The following is an 18,176-nucleotide window of genomic DNA, read 5'->3' on the forward strand; positions in this document are numbered from 1 at the left end:
GATAACTTATTCACAGTATCTGTCTGGCTGTCGGATGCTTACTCAGTAACAAATATATTAAACTACTTTGCAACATTCTGGATACACAATAACTCATAGACTTGAATGCATAATATTGTATAGTTACTCATCTCCTTGGCTCCAATGAAAGTAGGGGTGTCCTAAGGAAAAGCGGGACATTCTGGCATCAAATCAGAAACTAGGATGGCTCTGTAAATCCAGGACTGTCCCTGGAAAATAGGGACACTTGGAGGGTCTGCACCCTCTGCTCTCTGCGTCCAGATATTTTCATCTATCTCACAGGTGATGTCCAACTAAAATGTTCTGCAGTTTTGGGGAACGTTGCAGGTGGAAGAAGGAACTTCATGAAGAACAGATCACATGGACATCTTAGTTAAATAATTGTCTTCCCATACCCAGGTCTTTCTCAGCACTCGCCGAGGTGCATGGATACTGAATCGTGTTGGGGAAGGAGGCTATCCAGCAGATGTGGTACTTTCTACTCGGTTTAACATGTTACGGAAGAAGTGCGCAACCATGTCCATGCTGAATCACTGGTTGGAGAGTCGTTTAAATGCAAGATTCAACCATTCTCATTATGGCCTGAAACCTAAACACAGGTATGGCTCAGCAATATGCTAATTAGTCAATGTATGTCTATACATCCAGAACGGATTCCGTTTGACTTCCAAGGTACGACTGTACAGTACTGCATTTTCCAGAAAATGTCAGGTGTCAAAGAAATAAAGAACTATCTGACGTTTAGAAGACATCTGAAGGCAGCCCTGTTTAGGGAAGTTTTCAATGACTGATGTTTGAATGTATTTTTAATCTCTTGTTGGAAGCTGCCCAGAGCAGCTGGGGAAACCCAGCCAGATGGGCGGGGTATAAATAATAATAATAATAATAATAATAATAATAATAATAATAATAATAATAATTATCACCACCACCACCACCACAGAGGACAATTTAAGGATAATAGACATAACAGCTAAAAATAATGCACTACAATATGTGGCTGCTCCCAGACTGGCTCCCTCTTTGTTGTCCTTCTGCTGGCATGTGACCACCTTGTTCCATCAGACTTTGGGAACTGACTGCTTTCAATGAAAGGGCTGCTCCTGTGCTGCTCTTATTGGAATAACTTATTTTTAAGAGATATATTATATTTATATATGTATTTATATAGTTTATAGAATTGCATCCTTGACCATTAGCCATGCTGTCTGAAGCTGTGGGATCCAACATCATCTGAGGTTCCCTATCCCTGGTTTAGATTATGCATGCCCCTTGCTTCATATGTTAATTAGGCACCAGGCAAAAACATTCCTCCTCTTCCAGGCTAAACAAACGATGGCCTTTTAAAATGTAGAGGGCAGTATTGGGTTTTTTTTTTGTTATTATGCTATATATTTTTGTGATATATATTTTTTGTATATTTTAAATTGTAAATGACCCTATGATTTTCATGAAGCGTGGTATAGGAATAATAATAATAATAATAATAATAATAATAATAATAATAATAATACCATTTTAATATTTTAATTTGTTGTTGATCTTTAGTCTTTGCACTGCTTACATATTTTGAAAATATTATACAATTTAGAAATGCTTTTTAAATAATAATAATAATAATAATAATAATAATAATAATAATAATAATAATAAAAAATAGCTATTTTGAGAATTCACCTAGCCAACACTGTCAGTAGAAGCCCTTCCCTTTTGCTTGCACAGCGGCTTTCCCCGCTCCGACCGCCATGTGCCCCTGCAATTGGCTTGAGGTTGGGAGAAGTCCCAGAGCAGCATGTGGCAGGGAGCAAGCCTCTCTCTGACAAGCTGAAATGCTTCTGCCGATGGAACGACTGGAAGACCATGACACTGACTTCCACCCTGTGTGTTTTTGTATCTTTCAGGGTTTTCAGCCAACATCCAACCATCAACGATGAGCTTCCAAACTGCATCATTTCAGGGAAGGTGCTGGTGAAACCAAACATCTGTGAATTTACTGAAACTGCTGTTGTCTTTGAAGATGGCTCTAAGGAAGACGATATCGATTTTGTTGTCTTTGCCACAGGATACAGTTTCTCTTTTCCCTTCCTGGGAAACTCTGTGAGAGTCATTGAGAACCAGACTGCCCTGTATAAATTTGTCTTCCCCCCACACTTGGAGCAGCCTACTCTAGCAATCATTGGCCTTGTGCAACCCCTGGGGGCCATCATGCCCGTTTCAGAGCTGCAGGCTCGCTGGGCAGTCCGTGTGTTTAAGGGTAAGAGCTTTCAAACTGCTCCATTTCATGCTGCTGGTGATCTCAGGAATCCTGTGTTTGAAGGAATGAGCTATACTGGCAAATTTGGGAAGTCTGGACACGGCAGGTGTTAATTTCATGGCACCAGGTCTATTTACTGTCACTTGACCTTGCTGAATGATGAGGGGGTAGTATTTCTTCACGGGAGCTGACCATGGAGCCGCCTCCTTTGAGCTGCCTTTGAGCTCCTTTGAGCTGTGACATTTCGGGGGACAGATTTGAGGGCACTGCTATGGGGTGCTTCCTGGCCCAGAGAGGCTCCTAGGGGCCAGAGGTTTGGAGAGAGGGGTGGCGGAGCTTGCTGCCACCTTAACTTTATGCAATAACTGAGAGTTTTTTTATTTCTTTTATGCCCTTAAAATGAAGGGGCTCCAACAGCTCATTTAAAAATAAGAAAGCAAAGCAACCCTCCTGCCTCCTTGAAGCAATGTGTCAACAATCTCTTTAAGAGGTTTTCCAGAAAGCTTTAGGAAAAGGGAAGTCTTCCTTCCCCCTGCATGGTAATAATGGGTGTGGGTGTGTGATATTTGACACTTTTTCTTTCTGATGAGTGAAAGGAAAAAGACTCATTCTCTCCCACCTGCTTTATTACCAGGATGTTAAGTGGGGCTGGAAGGGGAGAGAGAAATTGGGGTGGGAAGGTAACATTTTCTTGGGGACCCTGAAACCTAGCAGCATTCCAACTCCCCTTATCTATCTGAAAGCTCAGAAATATCAGCTTTAGTTATGCACACAGGGAATCAAGGCTGATATTTCTCAAATGAAAAGAGAATTCCTGCTGACTAGGATGGAGCAATTCTGGTTTGTTGCAGGAGACTTCAGGACTTTCCAGAAAGGGCCTCTTGCCTCCCTTGATTACATTTTCCAGCTGCCTTTATCCAGGTCCTCAAAACGTTGCCTCTTCCCTTTTGCCTCTCTTTTCTAGGACTTGCTAAGATACCATCAATAAGTGGGATGATGTCGGATATCACCAGGACGTCAGCAGCAATGGCTAAACGGTAAATGACAGGCTTAGCTTGAATGATTACCAGGTAGGCTAGTCTTATAGTGTTGCCACTTCCTACAACTGCACTTATTGCTGAGGTGCCTCAAGGTGGGAGTTCACTCTTGAATCGGAGCTACTCATGCATGCATGTTTTTGGGTGGGTGGTTGTGGGTTTGTTTGTTTTTTTGGGTTTGGTTTTTTTTTTTTTTTTGCATTATCTGCATGATATTGTTGTCATAAAAATGTCAGCCTGTAGTTTTTATTCATTTAATCGAGCCTACCCATTCTGTGGAAGATCCAGTAAGTAAAACGAGCCCAGTATACAACTCTGGTCACTGCTGGTGTGGGGGCTTGCTAGTATATTCTTATGGTGGGGCTGGGGCTGGGGGACTGGCTTGGTGGTTTTGTGGCTAGCTTTCATCTCCCTACTTCCATTTGCTTTTCATCTGAGCGTTTTGTTTCCGGTGGCCCAACCCAAACAATATTGTGTTTATTTCCATGGATTGCTGCTTGCATAAGGCTTCTTTGAATTTGAACTCAGTTCAGAGGAGATTCTAACTGCAGTACATACCAAAATAATAACAGAGATATTTAGACTGCTTTGCTGCCCTTGTGGACAAGACCTCAGTATTAATTAAAAATGAAATTCATGAAGTGGGCCTACCCTGCCCCAGCACATTTGGCGTATTGTGAAATATGATAACTAAGGGCTCGTAGCTACGTACGACGCATGTGTGTGACGCTGCACATGCACTGTGCAGCAAACGTAGCGGCCACGAACGGAGGATCCTCCAAAGGCGGCTGCTCGTGCTGCCACCAGCCCCCGCAATGTAACTTCTTGTCACCCTCGCAGGCATGGAACCCAGGGCGTACTGGCCCTCCCCCCGTTGCGATGCCACTGGGTGTAGATTCTGTACTAAGCCAAAGCCCTGAGAGGGTTATAGTGACAAGGACTCCAGTTTCTGCTCTGAAACGTTGCTATCATAGTCATCTGTTTATTTGTAGGCCACAAAACTGTGTCCAAAGTATCTTACGACATATGAACAATAATAAATATAATTAAAAATACATATTAAGAGCAATTGAAAACAATCATCCTATCAATAAAGGCAGAACATAAATGCATGTCCTACTAGGTAACAATACAAATAAGCTAACCTATTTTAACAGCTTAAAACTAAGTAGGAGAACAATACTCAACATAAAAAATGGCAGTATATACCCCTGGGAGAGGGGGAATCATTATTTTTGCAGAAGCTCGCTACAATTAACTGGCATGCATTGGATGGTAGAGCCTTGTAGCAACCTTCCTTCCCAGCTCTCACCTGGGCCTCCTATGCTCAGAGCTCATGTCATTCTCAAGGTGAAGACCTTCCCACCTCCTACCCATGCTCTTGTACCTGCCTCCAAGGTAAGTAACTGCAATGCTCTCTACAAAGGCCTTCCTTTGAAGAGCATCTCAAAGCTAGTGCAGACCATGGCTGCTTGCTCACTGTATGGGGCAGCAAGAAACAACAACCACGCTGTCCTTAATCTTGGGGCACTGCAGTGGCTGCCTGTGAGCTACTGGGCCCAATTCAAGGTGGGAGTACTAGGATGCAAAGCCCTAAATCACTTGGGAGCCAAGCAGCTTCCATCCTGAAGTTGGTGATTTGGGGGAAAGGCCCTACGCCTGGTCTTGCCCAGGAGCACCTGAGGTGAAAGAGGAATGTGCCACTCGCTGCCCCCTAACCACTTCTGCTGGGATGCGGGTTCGGACAGTCTCAGAAGCAGCATGCTGGCTATCAAACTCCCTCATCCAAGTTTGGGGCGGATAGTTTTATCACTTTTTTATACTGTTGCTTTTAACTGCTGCCTGTAATACTGTTTTGAATCGGTTTATGGAATTTTATTGTTGTGAGCCACCCTGGGCTCCCCATGGGGAGGAAGGGTGGGTTATAAATGTGACTGATTGAATGAATAGCAAAGTAAACTATATTTGTCTCTTCCCCCTTCCATGCCAGGTATGTGAAGAGCCAACGCCACACCATCCAAGTGGACTATATTGAGTACATGGATGAATTGGCTTGTCTGGTGGGGGTCAAGCCCAGTGTATGGCCTCTGTTTCTTTCTGACCCCAAACTGGCCTGGGAGCTTTTGTTTGGGCCATGCACACCCTATCAGTACCGCCTCGAAGGACCAGGGAAATGGGATGGAGCCAGGAAAGCCATCTTGACGCAACACAACCGGATCCTGAAACCCTTGAGAACAAGGCCTGTTGACAATTCAAGCAGCAACACCTTCGTGCCCCTGTGGATCAAGCTGGTTGGCCTTGTGGCTCTCTTGGCTGCAATTTTTGCTTATTTTTAAATGCTGAAGAACAACATTGTTTAATAGAAAGAGGAATTGGCTGAAACTGATCATAAATCCCTCAAAACAAATAAATCCTGAGGATCTGATAGCTTCACTAATGAAATTTATAAATGTTTCAAAGATACTTCAATCCCTATTTTGCACAGACCTTTCAATGGAATTTTAGACGGTAACCTCCTCCCCCCGACACTTGCAAACTCTCCTGGATTGCAGTTATTCCCAAATCTTTTAAAAACATTTTTAAGGAACCCTATTGTCCAATTGCTCTTCTTAATCACAAGTATAAAACCTAATTTCACAAAACATTTTAATACTATAATTAAATTAATTCATGTGGACCAATCAGGTTTTGTGCCAAACATACAATTATATGTATATTAAATGTTATTCAAATTTGTCAGTCAATTCAATTATACCTTACCTTTTTATCCCTCAATATTTTTAAAGTGTGGGTTGTAATTTTGTTAATTTTGTTAAAAAATAAATTGATTGCAACCCTAAATAAGATTTACAGCCCTTCAGAAGCAGAATCAATGCTTCACAGAATCATAGAGCTGGAAGGAAGGGACCTCAAAAACGATCTTGTTTAACATCCTGCTGATGCAGGAAAATGCACAACTACATTTTCCTTTGAACTTTATAATTCAGGGCATGAAAAAAGATTGCTAAAAGACAACCTAGAGTCAATATGTAACTTGGAAATCTTCTGGCAATTGAACTTCATTCTGAATTAGGGTGGCTGTAAACAGCCAGATGAAAAAGTCAGGCAGTGCAGAGTAAATTAATCCGAATCCTACTGCGCCTTCCACCAGGTACGAGCGGAAGCAGGATTAAAGCCAACAGTGTTATATCCAGAGGACTATGTTTTCCTTCCACATAGTAAATGATCTGGTCAAGCTCTGTGTAGATCAGCTCAGAGTTCCCTCCAAAGATACGTGGGTGGCCAGCAGTAATCCATTGCTGTGGAAATTTAGTTTTGATCCCACAGCTCCTTTAGTAGCCAATACGCAGTCTAGCCAAGGAAACATCCAAGAGCACCTGCAGGAATTACTTGCAGGACTGGGCCCACATCAAAACCCAGTTCAGTCTAGAGAAATACTTGCCTGTGGTTACTTCCCCCTTCTTTTGTAGGGAATTTCTAGGTTTCAGGGAATGAAAGCCAACTTTCTGGATGAGCATTAGAAGTAAAGTCCTAGAGAACAGCGCTTTTGCATCTGTGGATGCCGGATAAGAGAGGACATTATATACTCTATGCTATATTGCAAGTAATATGAAATTCCAAGGACAAAATGCTTATTATTATTAAAGCCGATCACCAACCTCAGTGACATTGACTAAATTAAACATCTGTTTTCTAGCCTGGCTTAGCCTGCTAAGTTTGTGGTAAAAGGCTCCCAACTCAAGAAAGCCTAGGACTCTGGCCTCGCAACCCGAGATACGGTTTTACATATTATTGTATGTGTTTTATTACATGTGTTTGATCGTGCTGTTCTTTGCTTGCTTGCTAAAACCTGTTTGCTTTTTATTTGCCTTTTGGCTATAACCTGTCTTTGGCTGACCAATAAATGTTAACAGTGCATATTGAAAGAGTGGCTTAAAGCCCAAAGGGTTCTGCAAGCGGCTGAACGGAGGGAAGCAGCAGGTGAATGCGGGCGCGCGAAGGAACAGAAACGTCCAGCAGGGACCTTTCTGCATCCCGGGGAAAGAGGCGCAGAGCAGCAGCGGCGGCGGCAGAGATGGCGGCCGAGTCGCCTCTCCGGCTCGAGCAGGGGGGCCCGCTCCTCCTCTCGCCGCCTCCCCGAGCCCCGTCCCTCGCCGGAGCTGCTCGCCGGGGCCTCGGCTCTCTCTTGCGAGGGCTGGCAGTGGGGCCGCCCAGTTACCTCCTCCGGACTTTCTCACTCTCCTCAACTCCTTAATCTTCCTTCTTCGCACCGCCCACCCCGCCCCGCCCCCGTTTTCTCCCGGCGGCAGAAGCAGCGGCGCAATGAGGACCAGCGCCTTGAGGGGCTTCCTAGGGCTGGCGCAGCTTTCCGGCTCCCCTCGGGCCTCTCCCGCTCGGCCTCCGTCCCAGAGGCCCATCCTGGCCGGCACAGCCCTCCTGCCCGCCGGGGTGCGCGCGGAAGGCGAGGCGGGCCTCCTCGGGAGGAGAAAGCGGCCCGCCAGAGGCTCCCTCCCGTGGGGCCTCGGCGCGGGGCGCATGCGCTCCTTGGGCGCCGCCATTTTGACGGGGGCCCGCCGGGCCGGGGAGAGGGCGCCAGGGGCGCCGGAGAGGAGGCCCTGGGCGAAGGGCGGCGGCAGCAGCGGCCGCCTCCTCCTCGTCCTCCTGCCCGCGGGACCCCCTTCGCCCCCGGCCATGGGCAACACGGCGAGCGAGCGCGGGTCCGGAGAGCGTCCGGGGAGCAAGGCGCCCCGCTCGGAGGGCTCCGGGGTGGCTCCGCCGGCCAAGGAGCCCCCTCCCCACAAGATCATGGTGGGCAGCAGCGACGACCCCGCCCTCTTCAGCGCCCCCGACGCCAAGGTAGCCCTCGAGGACCCGCGACGGGGGGGCGAGGGGGCGTCTTGCCTTCTGCCCCCCCCCACTAGAGACCCGGCTGGGAAGCGGGGGGGGGCTCCAGCTGCTCCGAGGGAGGCCTCACGGGGGACCCCGCCATAGTGCCCCCCCGCGCTGAATCCAAAGGGCCGCCTCCCGGGGGCTGGAGGGGTCGGGCTTCGGAGCGCCCTTGGCGCTGGGGGAGAACAGGGGGAAAGATGCAGCTCTTGTTTTCCTCCTGCAGCTTCCCGGGGATAAAGGTTTTGTGTCTTGGCACCATGACTTGGACGAGTCCATCAAGCCAGCCCAGCAGGCTCGTCCCACCGTCATACGATGGACGGAGGGAGGGAAGGAAGTCTTCATCTCTGGATCCTTCAACAATTGGAGTGCCAAGATCCCTCTCATTAAAAGGTGCCTTGGCGGAAATGCTGCTCTGCCTGTGTGTCGGGGAGGAGAGGTTGTTACACAGAGCAAACACCGGCCAGAAGAGCAATGGGGGTCTGGGAATGAAAGGCTGTCGGGGACTGCTTACATACATCCATGCGCATCATGGGATTGTTAGGGCTTGATGGCTCAGCCGGTGCAAAGCATTGTGCTCTGCTGCGATGGATGCTCTGAAGGCCTGACTTTGGTGTGTGATGGCCCCGTGTCGTACATGGCATATTGCAAAGGTTTGAAATGCTTCACATAAAACGTATCATTAATCCTGGCAAGGTAGGGCAGTAGCATCTTGAATTTGTAAAGGAAACAATGATTGAGGAGAAGATGTAGTCAGATGTAGCCTCCCCAGGAACACAGGGGGGCTCTCTCTCACTTTAAGCCTACTTCAACATGCCCTTTTTTGAAAACTGAAAAAGCTGTTTTTTAAAAAATGGAACTGAGATCTACACCACCTCTTTAGCTTATGAATTCTGCTTTTAACCAAAACAGGGCATAGACTGAGCTTGAACTGAAGATGAAGTCTATATTTTGTTTAGGAGCAAATTCGTCCACTATCTAGGCCAGGGGTCCCCAAACTTTTAAAACAGGGGGCCGGTTCACTTTCCCTCAGACACTGTTGGGGGCCGGACTATAATTTGAAAAAAATATGAATGAATTCCTATGCACATTGCACATATTTTATTTGTAGTGCACAAAAAACAGGAAAAACAATACAATATTTAAAATGAATGATTTTAATCAACATAAACTTATAAGTATTTCTCTTGGGAAGTATTGCTAATGCTCGTCCCTACAACCCAGCCTACACAGGGATCTCCCTCACCCCCATGGCCCAGTCTACATGCAGGCCTTCCATGCCCCCATCCCCACAACCCAGCTTATACATGTCTCCCTAACCCCCTTCCCCACAACCCAGCCTATGCATGTGCTTCTCTAACCTTCCCTAATCTTTAAGCCCCATCCTCACGACCCAACTTGCCCGTGTTTCTCCCTAACCCCCCCCCCAGCTTGCACGCCTGTCCTCCAACACCAAATCCCCACATGCCAGCTTGCCTGCGTGTCACCCGTCCCCACGACTCCCGACTCACTGCGGGGGCAACTCCTCTGGCACATCACGAACTCGCGGCACTGCAGGTGCGCCAGATCAGGGGATTGGAGTCAGTACCGGGCCCAGGGGGGGCGAGGTGGGTACCCTAGGAGGTGAGGGCGTGGTACGCTGCATCGCCAGCAAGGCCCTCATGCGGGCCAGTCCCTGCTCGCTTCGTCCACCCCGGAAGGGATGTGGCGCTGACCCGGGCCTGCTCCCTTCGTCTCCGATTTTTTCGCAGAGTACTCCTGGGCAGTGTTCTGAATACTTTGTCAGCATTTGGGTTAGGGTTAGGCCTTTCTCCCCTCCTTCCCCGCTTCTCAGGCGCCTCAGACTGTGGTAGAGACACTGTTCCCCCTCAAGGCTGCCCTCTCGGCCTCTGCGCCCCACAGGCAGGCAGGAGTGGCTGCCGACTATGCACCGCCGGCCTCTGGGGCGGGGAGGTGGACGGGGAGATGCCTGGGTGGTGCGTGAGGAGGCTGCGATTGGGAGACGGGGTCTGCGGTCTGCGGCCCGTGGACCTTAATTTGGGGACGCCTGATCTAGGCATTGTGGGCTTGGTAAAACGTACAACTTTAGTCCTTTCCAAACTTGAGTGCAATCTGTGTGTCTGGTCGAGGTTTCCTACAACCACTCTAGGCTTCCCTGCTAGAGTAGAGCTGCCAGCTAGAACTCTTTGCTTTCTAGAAGATTTCCTCTCATGGGCATTCAGCTCCTGAACTGAAAGCTACAGCTAAAGGATTACCCTTGTGAGATTTAGGTTCTGGCATGCAACACCCTGTGCTGTGCTTCTGTTTCAGCTTCAGGTGATGATTAATTAAATGCTAATTAGTGGGTGGAACTAACCTTTCCTCACAGGTGCTTAACTTTAACTTCTTTTACTTGGATCTATTTACTGCAACTGAGACGCTTCCCCAGCTGTCACAGGTTGTAAGAGCACAAAGATAATGGCAGGACAGGCTGTTCTCATTTAAGCCTCCCTCCCCACCAGTACCTAAAAGGGAAGGCAAGGGATTTCTAATAAATTCCAGACCTTACAGTAATTTGGAAATTTTACTGGTCTATTTCATACAATATTGTACAGAGAACAAGACTCGAGAGAAAGCTGGCATACATTGGAGGTCCCTTGAACTTGATGGGTAAAGCGTGCAGAGGGATGAACCACTGTGCCAACCGCTCACCTTAAAAGCCACCCTGAAAGAATGAGGACATAAGGTTTCTCTAAAGCAACATCAAAACAGTAAAGACCACGGGGTTGCTTTGAAATAGGAGTTTAAATGTGATTAAAAAGTTTTAATGTGGCACTGAAAAACTATAAAGAAGGCACCATGTGAGCTCTGGAAAGGCTGTTCCCTAACGGGCTCCATCATTGAGTAGGCCATCTCCTTTGTGGCCATCTCCTCTTTTCACTTGACAGCAGGATACACAGTTGGGCCCCCAAAGGGGATCTTAAGATTCAGGGAGCTCTGTGTGGTGGCTCTGTGTTCTTCCAGGTAACCCAGTCTCGTGCCAGTATTGCTGTGGCATTTGACAGTACATGACAATTGCAGCTTTAGTACTTTGCTGTTCTTTTCAGGGCTCCCTGTAAATTCTGGCACAATGTAGCTCACTTATACTTTGAGTAGTTTGATTAGTTTTCTAAGTTGTCCGTTTGGCTTTTTTGCAAGCTTTTGGGGGGCTTCTAATAGATTTTATTTCCCCATTTTTGAAAGTAATGCGTAACGTGTTTTATATTGACTATTTTTATTTCTGTTGTTTTTTTTAAAAGATTATGTATGCCACCTGGAGCTTTATGGTTATGGGGCAGGATAGAACCATAGTTGATACATGAGTGGGCAGATGGTGCTGTGAGTGGATGGATGAGGCTCTAAGCTGTTGCCTCTCACTGTGGATGATTGCTCCCTCTCCTTTTAGCCACAATGACTTTGTCGCTATTCTGGACCTTCCTGAAGGGGAGCACCAGTACAAGTTCTTTGTGGATGGCCAGTGGGTTCATGATCCCTCCGAGGTAACTCCTTTTCTTCCATGTGTCTGTGTCATATTGCTGAGAGGTCCTTCTGCACGCCCCCCCCCCCCGTACATTTTCAGGTGGGCTGGGCTTGACCTTGTTGCCTGCCCTGTCAGCTTAGTTCTCTGAGCCAGGGTCACATGCTGCAGGCTACATCCCTGGGTTAACTATCAGTGCACTCTGTAGCTTCTGATAGTTAGAAGAGGCAAGCAGGACCTTCTGGCTAAAATTGCCAATGACAAGGCCCCTGGCTTTCCTTCCAGTTTTGCTGGATTATTTTGACTGCTTCTATGATTTCTTCTCTTTTTCTTTTTTCAGGGTAGAATCCCTGGCACTTAACTGTGCTTCTGAATTTATGTACTGCTCCCCTAGTACATATTCTGACTGGCTTTTCGATGTAGTTCGTAGGTTTTAATTGAATAGTGAGACCTTGTGTTCTGCATTGCTTATATGTTACATCTACCACTACTGAGGATTTTTAAGTGTCTTCCTTTTTTGTAGCCGTGTTTAACCTCCTCTACACAGTTCTCCTTGCTTCACCTGGGATGTGACTTTGTTCTCTGCATATATATGTTGGGAAGGGTGGGGATTTGACCTGCGGCTGTGGCATGTACCTCTGTCTTGTTTTTCAGCCAGTGGTCACCAGTCAGATGGGGACAATTAACAATCTGATTCATGTCAGGAAGTCTGACTTCGAAGTGTTTGATGCTTTAAAGGTGGACTCCCTAGAAAGTTCAGAGACTTCATGTCGAGGTGACTTTCTTGTGCTGTTGGTGTCAACATCCAAAATGATGGTGTTTCCTGGTTTCCTTTCTCATACTATCTTTATTTTTAATAGACCTTTCTGGCTCCCCTCCTGGAATATATGGCCAAGAAATGTATGTTTATCGACCTGAAGAGCGTTTCAAGTCCCCGCCCATTCTTCCTCCCCATCTCCTCCAAGTCATCCTTAACAAGGATACTAACATTTCGGTAAGTACCAATCCGAAGGCAGTATACAGCAAGACCTTTATAGAGGGCTCCATTGTGGGAGGTACAGCCTTACTCTAAAGTGAGCTGTGGTTCCCAGAGTGTCTGGAGCAGGACAGGTCACACCTACCTGCTATGGGGTGTGCCCACATTCATTGGCCTCATGCGGCTAAAATTTAAGGTACATGTAAGCACCCAGTGACAGAATTAGAAATGGCTGCATAGGTGAAAAGTGACATTTCCTTCTGTTTCAGTGTGACCCAGCCCTCTTGCCTGAGCCAAACCATGTGATGCTGAACCATCTCTATGCCCTGTCAATTAAGGTAAGGCCAGGACCAGGCAGCCTGCAGTGCTTCTTCCTCTTCTTGCTCCTCCTCCTCAGAGCTTGAGGGCAATGTACTGAGTGTTCTCTCTCTTCTCTCTCATTCCTGCCATGCACGGCACCATCTTGCTAATTGCTTTACCTCCTTGCCCAGTTGTGGGTTTTAACAGTTTAGAATTCAGGGTAAGATAGCTGTGATTGAGGGAGCTGTTCAGAAAAAAAAGCATTCTTGGGGAGAAGCTGAAATGAGAGACTAAACCACTGAGCCTCTTAGGCCTGCCAATCGGAAGGTTGATGGTTTGAATCTGTGTGATGGGGTGAGCTCCTGTTGCTCTGTCCCAGTTTCTGCCAACCTAGCAGTTCGAAAGCACACCAGTTCAAGTAGATAAATAGGTACCACTGCGGCGGGAAGGTAAATGGCGTTTCTGTGCGCTGTTTTCTGTCACAGTGTTCCGTTGTACCAGAAGCAGTTTAATCATGCTGGCCACTTGACCCTGAAAGCTGTCTGTGGACAAGCTCCCTCGGCTTGAAAAGGGAGATGAGTGCCACACCCCATAGTCGCCTTCGACTGGACTTGACCGTCTAGGGGTCCTTTACCTTTACCTGAAATGGAAAGCACTTCTTATGTCTGAGGCTGCCTATATCTTGTCTGCTGTTCTGCTCCAAGTGTCTCTTCTCAAATATCCCACTTTCTTCCAGCTCTTCTCAGTGAGGATGGGAGCAGCCCATTTTACACTTTGAGTCTGCAAGTATTTTACTTTGGAAGAAAATTAAGGATGGGGAAAGAGGAAGGGTGAAAGTGTGTGAAAACCCTCTAAGCACAAACCTTCTGCTCTAATATCTTCATTCTCTTAACCCCTGCTCAGAACTTCCCCCACCAGCCCTCTGTAAGCAGTTAGTGAGGGGTAGCCAATACCTGGTGCTCTCCAGATGTTTGGGACTACAGTTCCCATCATCTTTGACGATTGTCCATATTGGCTGGAGCTGATAGGATTTGCAGTCCAAAACATGTAGTGGAGAGCACCATGCCATGGTATTCTAGAACCCTTTAAATCCTACTCTCTCCTTCCCTCCCAGGATGGTGTCATGGTGCTCAGTGCCACTCATCGCTACAAGAAGAAATACGTCACTACTCTCCTCTACAAGCCCATCTGAGTTGGGTCTGTCCTTGTCTCCATGGGAGCACAGGCCGCTGCTTTGTCTGCGCACATCGGAATAGAAGCAGACACAAGAGTGGGCAGTCGGCTTCTGGGCTCTTCATCAGAGGCTACTGCTTTGCATGAGATCAGTCTCTATTGGCTTTGCAGGCTGATCAAGAGCTTTCTTCCTTGATGGCTGTTTGTGACATACAAGTTGCACCTCTTTGTAGCATAAGGATATTACCAAATTTGGGGGATGCATTATCTTCTTTAGACTTATCAACCATGGGGGTGAAATGGCTTCCTCCTGGGGAATGTGAAGAAGCACTGAGCCTTCCTTTCTTGCCAAACTATCCTGGACAGCCTTTTGTAATCCCCCAAGCATTTTCTAGGAGTAGAACAGTGTTAAGGTAGAGATCGGCTGCTCCTTATTTTACCTGGCCCTGGGAGAATTATACATTTCCTGCTCCCTTTATGTTCCAGTCATTGTTGGTTAACATAGGGCCTTTGCCAGGGGATGCTACAATGGGGGGACCGGGACCCAGAGGATAGGTCTAGCTAGCACATGGTTACAAATCATGATGACTAGATAGAACCTCCACACTTACAAGGAGTGAGCTACTGAATCTCCGTTCCCATCAAGTGCTGCCTGTCCATTTCCTGACAGCATCTTGTTGACCATGGCCGGAAGAAGTGTGTTGGACTACACAGACCTCTGGTCTAATGGGGCAGGGCAGTTCTTACATGCTTAACACCTACCGCTGCAGGCCTTTTATAGCCACATTCAAAATTGCAGAGTTGCTTCAGTGTGGTGCTGTCTTAAACCATAAGGTGCTTGTCCTTTCCTGTGGAATCACACTGTTCTAGAGCAGTATTTTCAGTGTTGGACACTCCTGTGAAGGGCCCTTGAGTCACTCCTCATCAGAATGTTTTTATTATCCAAGAAAAGAATCGACTGGTCTGCAGACATATGCAAACAAATACTGTGCAGCAGGAAGTAGCTGCAATGCTAGGTGTGGAAGTTAATTGACGCTGGAAATGTGGAGCTGCCTTGCAGTCTCACACCAAAGGTCCACTTTGCCCAGCCAGCTGGAAGCTAATAAAGAGAGCAGGTTTATGAAGATTTTCCTCTCTTCTTTATCCCCAGAATCAAAGGCATATTGCATCTGAATGTTGAGGCTGTTTTAAGATGTCTTGGGTAATAGTTACTTAATATTTACATTCATTGGAATTGGCTTTTCCTGCCTATTTCTAGCCCTCAAATGCTGGGGAGAGCCTTCACACTACACCTGCTTTGGGAAGACCATCAAATCTTACAATGGAACTTGGTGTGACCTGTAGTTGGCCAACTCCCTTTCCCTAACACATTAGCTTAGCGGTCATTTTGACATATATTTGTGTTTTAAGAGTGAATTTTATATGGGCATGGAAAAAAGTCCTGAGATACCTGACATTTCTTTGGCGGCTAGCACATCTCTTAGGATCTTGAGAATCACAGTTTTGACTTACTGTCTTAAACATTTTCTAGTCTTCAAAACAGTGGATATTTGGGGGTGGGAAAATGAGTGAATTAGATGCTTTAAGAGATATTCTTACCCAGTGCTGTTGTTCTGGGCACATATACGCAAGCAGCGTTAAGTTAGTAGTCACTTGGACCATGCTGTCGGCTCAGATTGTCATGTGGAGAGAAGTGCAGAAATGCAGGAAGAGAATAGAAGAGCTGAGGTGAACTAAGAAGTGGGCTGGTGCTGACAGCAGCCAGGGAAGGGGCAGGGATAAAGTGGCAGAGGCTTGGGGGGGGGGCATAAATAGAAAAGGGCCTCTGTATGGCTCTTGCATGGTTTCCATACTGGCAGGTTGCCTGGCAGAGAGGAGCTGAGAACTTTGTGGCTACTTGAGGGATTTGCAAGTTCTCCCTCCCTAGCCTTTAGCTACGTGCTCATACAGCCAAAAGCGTTCAGCGTCAGCCTGGATAGAGGAAAGGGCTGAGTGGTCCATACACCTCCATCCCAGCCTACTTGAACTGCCTTCACAGGTCTCATCTGTGTCTTGCTTAAGCAGTTAAGTAAGTTGTTTTGCATCAAGAAGGATTTGAGGAGAGACAGCTCCTTTTATAGCATGCAGATACCCTGCCCTGTTGGGTGGTGAGAGGCAGATGATGTCAGCATCTCCAAATAACGGGGGGGGGGGGAGAGATAATGGAGTTTAATATTCAGCCTGATCCTTTTCCTCCTCACAGCAGGAGGTCCTGGCTGAGCATGGGGAGCCACAGGGAGCACCTGCACAGGATACTGTTCCTTTTAATGTATTACAGATACTTGCAATATAGAATGGGTGTGTGGTGCTCTTCCAAGTGTTCCTGTTGATGGCAGCTTGTATGGGGTAAGAGGAACCAGTTTTCCCTTTACCATGAAAATGTGTCATCAGAGAGACTTTGGAGGGTCATCCCAGAATCTACGTTGACCTCTTTCCCAACAGGGGCATAGTCCAGTTTTAATTTATTGTGTACAGAAACTGAAGATTTTTTTTCATTGAAATGTAACTTTAATAAAAATTTATGCACGTTATTAAATGGAAAACAGGCTTCGTGCTGAGTCTCTTGTTGTGGTTCTTATTGGCTTGGACGTGGAGGGGGGGGCAATGTCTCATGTTTGCTCCTGTGGTGGAAAAGTGACTAGAAGCAAGCAAAGTCATGGCTTCGTAGATTTATGGCCTTTATAGGGATTGTGGGGAGCCCGTGAGATCTGGAGACGTTGGCTGTCCAGCTGTGTGTATGCAGCCCCATGCCCCAACAAACCCACTTATGTGCATCAGTGTAAGTGGCTCCAAAGGCTAAAATTTGCTCCTTTAGAGGTAGCACTACTCCACCCAAAACAGATTGGCGCTGCTCACTGCTTGCCAATAATGCCTCTGCTGTACCTGGGTTGAGTTTTAGCTTCTGGACCCTCAGCAAGTCCATTATCCACCCTAGACACTGCCTCAGAAGGGTCCTGCCTTGCCTCTTTCTACCTGGCTTTGGGAGGGGCCTGACAGGTTTCACAAGGGCTGTGGCTGCTGGTCAGGCCTGTCGGGGAGTGGGCCCCAGCCAACAGAATGTCTGGGGCAGGTTCCACGGGGGGGGGGGGGATGCGCTGGGACACCTGATCTCAGTGATCAAGGGTAGGAGTAGTAGTTATGCTAAGATCAGACCATGTCATTACCGAGGAGGCAGGTTTAGTCGTTGTTTGAGGACTATCCCTGTCTCCGGGTCTGGTCTTGACCAGACGGATCAACCCACATGACCTGAAGGTGCTGCTGTGCAATGCCAGGTCCGTGACTCATAAAACCACTGCCATCCATGACTTGATCGTGGATGGAGGACTTGACCTGGCATGTGTGACAGAGACTTGGTTGGATGAAGCAGATGGGCCTGTCCTTGCTGCTGCTTGTCCACCAGGTTTCTTGTACACACAGCAACACAGGTCATATGGGCAGGGAGGGGGGGTTGCAGTGATTTTTAAGAAGTCACTGGTTTACACCGGGCATCATATTGGGAAGACCCAGTTCTCTGAGTGCATGTTCTGGAAGTTGGGCAATAGGGGCAGTACAGGATTCCTTTTAGTGTACCTGTTAGTGTACCTGCTCCATGATTGCAGTCATGGGATTGTTGTTTCACATGACGGTGTATGTTTTGACTCCACAGAGTAGAAAGTGACAGAGACAGGATATCTGTGTTACTGTGTTCCGTGAAGTGGGACTATTGTTCTTTGTCCTTTTTCTCTTTGCTGTCTGATGCTAGGGAGAGAGGGAGCCATGTTGCAGTGCTCTGTATGTGTTTATATGCAAATAAAGTAGATTAGCCAAAATTCTGAGTTGCTGAGCTCTGTTACACAAACTGCAAACACTCTGCGGATCCCTAAGTGTGCCGATGTCTGTTGGCATCGGTCGCTGTGATGTTCGGGCAGAAGAAAGCTTTTGACACTCCTGAACGGAAGACCAGGAGGGTGAGAACTTGCCAGTTGGGCATGTGTCTCTGCCAGGGTCCTACTT

The 18,176-nt window shown here is 47.2% G+C and overlaps 2 protein-coding genes across 5 annotated transcripts in view; both read left to right on the plus strand.

Moving 5' to 3' along the window:
* The window catches only part of FMO5 (flavin containing dimethylaniline monoxygenase 5), a 45,720-nt gene extending 38,490 nt beyond the window's left edge, over positions 1–7,230 (plus strand). For all 4 annotated transcript variants that reach the window (XM_083621415.1, XM_083621413.1, XM_083621414.1 and 1 more), the window contains exons 6-9: positions 421–620; positions 1,923–2,275; positions 3,240–3,312; positions 5,303–7,230. In XM_083621415.1, the coding sequence (XP_083477541.1) occupies positions 421–620; positions 1,923–2,275; positions 3,240–3,312; positions 5,303–5,648 (972 nt within the window). In that variant the 3' untranslated portion in view covers positions 5,649–7,230. The remainder of the gene's footprint in view (positions 1–420; positions 621–1,922; positions 2,276–3,239; positions 3,313–5,302) is intronic.
* A 632-nt stretch (positions 7,231–7,862) lies between these two features.
* PRKAB2 (protein kinase AMP-activated non-catalytic subunit beta 2) lies at positions 7,863–16,726 on the plus strand. Its single transcript, XM_083621434.1, has 7 exons — positions 7,863–8,169; positions 8,426–8,592; positions 11,624–11,717; positions 12,350–12,470; positions 12,556–12,689; positions 12,941–13,009; positions 14,086–16,726. The coding sequence occupies exons 1-7, from the start codon at positions 8,005–8,007 to the stop codon at positions 14,161–14,163; spliced, it is 828 nt and encodes a 275-aa protein (XP_083477560.1). The 5' UTR covers positions 7,863–8,004; the 3' UTR covers positions 14,164–16,726.
* The last annotated feature ends 1,450 nt before the right edge of the window (positions 16,727–18,176 follow it).

Source organism: Podarcis filfolensis, assembly GCF_964270895.1.
Source record: "Podarcis filfolensis genome assembly, chromosome: 6".
Classification (NCBI taxonomy): Eukaryota; Metazoa; Chordata; class Lepidosauria; order Squamata; family Lacertidae; genus Podarcis; species Podarcis filfolensis.

What these genes read in the sequence shown, in the direction of transcription:
- PRKAB2 (XM_083621434.1), top strand. Translation starts at nt 8,005, where the DNA reads ATGGGCAACACGGCGAGCGAGCGCGGGTCCGGAGAGCGTCCGGGGAGC. An exon ending in TTCAGAGACTTCATGTCGAG is followed by an intron (nt 12,471 to 12,555) that starts GTGACTTTCTTG and finishes TATTTTTAATAG; the next exon opens with ACCTTTCTGGCTCCCCTCCT. An exon ending in ACAAGGATACTAACATTTCG is followed by an intron (nt 12,690 to 12,940) that starts GTAAGTACCAAT and finishes CTTCTGTTTCAG; the next exon opens with TGTGACCCAGCCCTCTTGCC.